General features: G+C 61.6%; 1 protein-coding gene across 3 annotated transcripts in view; it reads left to right on the top strand.

The window, feature by feature from the left end:
* The window catches only part of CCDC40 (coiled-coil domain containing 40), a 33,950-nt gene that overhangs the window by 19,144 nt on the left and 9,470 nt on the right, over positions 1 to 5,336 (top strand). For all 3 annotated transcript variants that reach the window (XM_015589780.2, XM_006912376.3, XM_025047144.1), the window contains 2 exons: positions 3,353 to 3,598; positions 4,489 to 4,702. In XM_015589780.2, coding sequence (XP_015445266.1) covers positions 3,353 to 3,598; positions 4,489 to 4,702 — 460 coding nt within the window. The remainder of the gene's footprint in view (positions 1 to 3,352; positions 3,599 to 4,488; positions 4,703 to 5,336) is intronic.

Genomic DNA, 5,336 nt, shown 5'->3' with positions numbered 1-5,336 from the left:
CCTCCCTGGAGATGTTTCCAAACACACGTGCTCGTCCTGACCCATGCAACCAAATGACCACGCACACGCAAAGACACGCGGAAACGCATGTGTGTGCACCTCCCCGTGTACACACGAGCACGCACACTCATGCAAGCTCACAAACACGTGAGCACACACGTGTACACACGCCTCGAACGGCCTGAGCTCCTTCCTGCAGAGCCGGCTTGCAGGTCTTCCGTCCATGCGAACATGTGCTTCCTTCACGTGACTGACAGAGGACGTGAAATACGCAAATGATCAGTAGAGTCAAGTTTCTCACTGTGTAGCTGGTATTTTATTTTACTTTATTGAGCCTATTCAAATTCACGTTTTCCTTGTTCGTTGACAATCTATCTGTTTCTGCATCACATTTCATCATAGGAACCTACGTATTTTGTTAACGATTCTCTCGTTAGACGCTCCAGGTTGTTTCTGGGTCTTAAATATTAGCAATAACTCTGCGTTGCACGTGCTCGCTGGTTAGTCCTTGTCCGCACGCCCGAGGAAGGGCCGCTGCAGCAGAAATCTGGGTCAAAGGGTGCCAGTCACCAGAGCCCCTGCCCCGCCAGGGCTGGGCCTGGAGGTCCCGGAGCGGGCCGTGGCCTTCCCGGCCTGAGGAGGCCCCCGCGAGCTCTCTCCCGCTGAGCTGTAGTCCACACCTTGCGTCGTTGGAAAAGCAAATCTCTAACTTGAATCGTTTCTCCTTTGCCTCTTTCCCAAGGGTGTGACCCCCCCCACCTCCCGCTGTAGTCCGCTGCCTCGGCGGGCCCCTCGGAAGCCCCACGTGGGCCACTGCAGCCCGCAGCAGGCAGGGAGCACCCCAGAGGAGCCCCACTTTCGTCTCAGGAGGAGAGGCGGGTCCCATCAGCCCTCTGGGTTCACGAAGGGGCCGCATGCGTGCTTCTCCCGGCTTTCGGCCCACCCACCAGAGGGTTCCCCCCGCGTGACTCCAGCCCAGGCCCTTCTGGCAGAGGCGAGGGGGCCCGGTGGGGAAGAGCCTGCACCTCTGCCTCGCTCTCTCACTTGGCACCCGGCACGTGACACCACACAGCTCACAGTGGTTGGAGGGTTAGCTCTAATGGTTAGTAAAATCTGAGCAAAATGTCAGGGGAGGGCCAGAGGCCATGCTCCTTAAACGTCCCCATTGCTGCTGCTGTCCTGGTGGGTGCCGGTCAAGAGGAGGCCCAGCTGAACAAAGGCGACCCAGCTGGTGGGCTCACCTGTCCTCCTGGGGGGCGGGGCCACCGTCTACCTGGTGGCTGCCTGTACACACCTCACCCCTCCCAGGCACCTGGGAGGGGACGGATTGCTCCTGGCCCACTCACGCCAAGGAAGTGGGGGACATGCACAGAACTGGGTCTCCTTGGTACGTCCTGGCCGACACTGGGGTGCCCGGCGGTCCCTTCTCTGGGAAGTAGGAACAAGACCAGCCAGGAGCAGAAGCAGGAGATGCGGGGTGCACTGGAGAAGCTAAGGAGTGTGGTAGGTGTGAAGTAAGCTGTCCGCCCCGGAGGTGGGTCCCCAGGCCTCCTGGGACCCCAGCCCCAGCCGCCCACGCAAGCCGTGCATGCACTGCTGCCAGTGTCCAGTGGAGGGCAGTAAGGAGTCTTGGTCGCATGCCGCTGTTACAATAGCCCAAGTCCAGCATGTGGAAGGGGACACTCCCCGCTCTGCTGGTGGCAGGAGGCGTGGGGCGCGTCTGGGATGAGGTGCAGAGATTATGGAGTCATTGGAGCTGGGGTCCAGAGGGAAGGTGGGCACGGGTCAGTGGTGGGGTCTAGACGGTTAATTCAGGACTGGCACTGACGTCCAGGAGGAGGCCGGGGTGACCTTGACAATGACAACAGACAGTCCTGGGGGGGGAAGGAGGGTTCTGGCTGGTGGCTGAAGGGGACTTAGGGACTGAAGCCCCTACGGGGTAGAGAGGAAGGCCCCAGAGTGCCTGGCGGTCTCAGACGGTCTTGACAAAGAAAGGCGTAGGTGGCCTGGCCCCAGCTCAGGGGGCCAGAGGGCCCAAGCGTGTCACCGCAGGGCGCTGGTGACTTGAGATACTGGGAACGCCTGCTCCGCGTGGGCGAGGTCTGGCTTTATAACCTCGAAATGCCAGGCGTCCTGGAAAGTCACCCACGGTGGCCGGTCAGAGAGTACATGTGAGACAAAGCCAGCTGGAGGGGACCCGGGGGCCACGACCATGAGAGGGTGAAGGGCGAGGGGCTGGCGGGTGGGGTCAGGGCGGACCCACGGCCCCGGCTGAAGCACTCGTTCCCGAGTGAGCCTGAGTGGCCGTCAGTGCCTCCGTCTCCCCGCCTGCCTATCATGAAGACCCTGTGACAAGCCCCGTGCACAGGGATCCGAGCGCGTCTGCCTTCTGACAGCCAGACGAGCAGGCGGGGGTGGCCGGTGGGGCACTCAGGACAGCGGCCTGCGATGCCCTCAGCTGCCCACTACGCCCTGAAGCCCCTGTCCTCCAAGCCCAAGCTCAGCAAGAGCCCCAAGGTCATGTGCACCCAGGGTCTGCGGGGTGGCAGGCACCCCATTGTAGGTAGGACCTTTCCTTTGGGGGACTATGTCTAGCTTTTCACTTAAATATACGGACATTGATTTGTCCGCCGAACACAAGTGAGAAACCGTTAAGCGTTTGCCACAGCGTCGTTGAGAGCGGGACACCTCGCCGGCACACTCAGGGCCGGCCCCGCGGCTCCCTTCCCCGCACCTCCCTTCCCCGCACCTCGCCCGCACACTCAGGGCCGGCCCCGCGGCTCCCTTCCCCGGAGCGTGCCGACCGCCTAGACCGGGCGCTGAGCTGACAGCTGTGACACGCACAAAGGGATGCGTGACAGCAGCTGCGACTCGCTTCCTAGACCACGTCACAAACACGCTGGAGTGCGGCACAGCCACCGAACGTCGGAGAAGACTTATCAGATTAAGAAGTGGCTTGCAGACCTATCTGCAGAGCGTGACCCTGTTTTCGTTTTTGGCGGGGGAGGTCGGGGTTCATATACGGGACTCCAGGTGGAGGGGGGCTCACCGCGCGGCAGAACCAGGGGCCGTTAACACGTTCTCCCGACTCCTCATCTGCATTTTCACATTCCCCCGCAACCTATGTTACTGTTCGCTTAATAAGAAGAAACAATAATGCTACCTTTCTTTATTGTGGGAAATCACCATGAGGATGTCAATAAGCAGGTCCTGGAGATGAAGAGCAAACCAGCTTCGTGGGTGCCCGATTACGTCGTGGCATTTCTCCAGACGGACACCCAGGCGATCGAGGAAGGACAGGCACCTCCCCCCAGGAGGAACTGTTCAGACATGTTTCCTTTGGCTCACACAGGTGACACATCTTTCCAAAATCGACGGCGACATTGCTCAGACCACCCTGGACATCACGAACACCAGCTGCAGGCTGAGCATGTACCAGAAGATGCTGGGCGAGCTGGACAAGGAAGCGAAAAAAGTCAACGACCTCATCACCAACAGCGAAAGCGAGATCTCCAGGCGCATGGCCCTGATCGAGAGGAAGCAAGGCCTCATCAACTTCCTCAACAAGCAGCTGGAGCAGATGCTGTCCGAGCTGGGGGTGGGGCCGCAGGGAACGGCCCACGTTTAGAGATGACCCCTCACAGAACACGGTCCCTCCCTCCCTACCCGTTTCTCAGGGGTCATTGGACGTGTGCGGGATGCTCTAAGCAAGGGCCAGATAGTAAATATTTCAGGCGTTCCCGGCCAGGTGTCCTCTCGCCCCTGCTCTGTGGGGACAGGAGCCACAGGCGAGCAGTAGTCAGACGGGGGTGGCCGTGTCCAATAACAGCTTATTTATGGCCACTGAAATTTGAATTCCATACGCCTTTCACCTGGCACAAAAATCTTTTTCTTTCTGATTTTTTTGTATGGCCCGTGGGCCACACACACACAGGCAGCTGGTGGGATCAGACCCGCTGACCGCTGCTGACTATGCTCTAAGACATGCAGTCTCATGGGTTTGAGGCTTGAGGTAGGCCGTCCAGGTGTCCCTCACCTGGGGACCCCACTACACGCCTCAAGTCCCAGAGGAGACGGCGGCGAGCTCTCAGTTTGGCCCCACCACCGGGGGGCCTCTCGGAGGCACACCCGAGTGGATTCTAGGGGTGCGGGGAGGACCCTGACCTGTGACAGCCGTTACAGCACAACTTGCAAAGCCCCTTTGGGTAAGGGAGTCCTCACCGATCTGCACCTGTCCCCCCCACAAAGCCGAGGCGTGGTGGGGCTGCAGACCCCCTGAGACCCGTATCTCCCACGGCGGGTCAGGGGCATGCGGCCGGCGCCCTCAGGTGAGGGTCCCCATGGACGGAGCCCGGGCCCTGCGAGTAAACACCCCACCGTCACGCAGATACAGGATCTCAGGGGTTCCGGACCCCGGCAGCGCCCCCAGAAAGCCAGCCTTTGACGACGAGGAGGCTCATTTTGCTTTCCGGCAAATTTCCCTCCCAGGGGGAAGAGTTGGGACCGCTGGAGCTTGAGATCAAGCGGCTGAGCAGGCTGCTGGACGAGCATGGCACGGCCGTGTCGCAGGCCCAGGTGAGCTGGCTCCGCCTGCAGCAGGAGATGGTCAAGGCCACGCAGGAGCGCGAGGAGCAGCTGGCCGCCCTGAACATGTTCAAGAAAGAGGTCCAGATCCTGGAGCAGAAGAAGCTGCGGATAGAGAGTAAGTGCCCGTGCCCCGCGTCACGGGGACCGCGAGCCGCCCTGGCCGGTTCTCACGAAGCGGTAGCAGGAGCCGGTGGCCGCACTCACGGCGCGGTTCGTGACTACGAGCCGTGGCCCTGACCGCGGGCGGTTCACAGTCCCAGGGACGGAAGCGTTGAGAAAATGTACTGAGTTTGTGAAGCTCACGGACCGGGCGCTACCAGAGAGGGGGCCACGCAAGGGTCCCCTCCTGCCCAAGGCGGGAGGCACAGCTGATGCCGCCAAGATGCAGCGACACGTCATGCCCCATTTCTTCCCAGCCGTCCTGCTGCTGCCTGTCCCACCTTTGGGGGGCCCAAACCGCCTGCTGGAGACTTGGCGCGGGCGGCGTTGTGGGGGGGGCAGGCCCCCTCTTCCTGCAGACTCAGTGTCCGAGCAGGGGGTCCGTGTTCGCGGGGGTGAGGGCGCTTGCCCTCCGTGATCACGCCCCCCACCCGCAGGTCACCCCGCAGCCCCCTTCTTTCTGTCCCTCCAGGGACCAGGCTTCAGAAACCAAGAGCTGGGGAGGGGCCCCTCCTCCTCCTTTGGCGCGGGAGGGACGCGATCCGGTGGGGGCGCCCGGAGGACGAGAGCGGGAGGGGGCCTGGCCCCCG

The sequence above is a fragment of the Pteropus alecto genome, unplaced genomic scaffold (genome assembly GCF_000325575.1).
Source record: "Pteropus alecto unplaced genomic scaffold, ASM32557v1 scaffold134, whole genome shotgun sequence".
Classification (NCBI taxonomy): domain Eukaryota; kingdom Metazoa; phylum Chordata; class Mammalia; order Chiroptera; family Pteropodidae; genus Pteropus; species Pteropus alecto.
The sequence above is the reverse complement of the archived record's forward strand: the minus strand, read 5'-3'. Positions and strand labels throughout refer to the sequence as shown.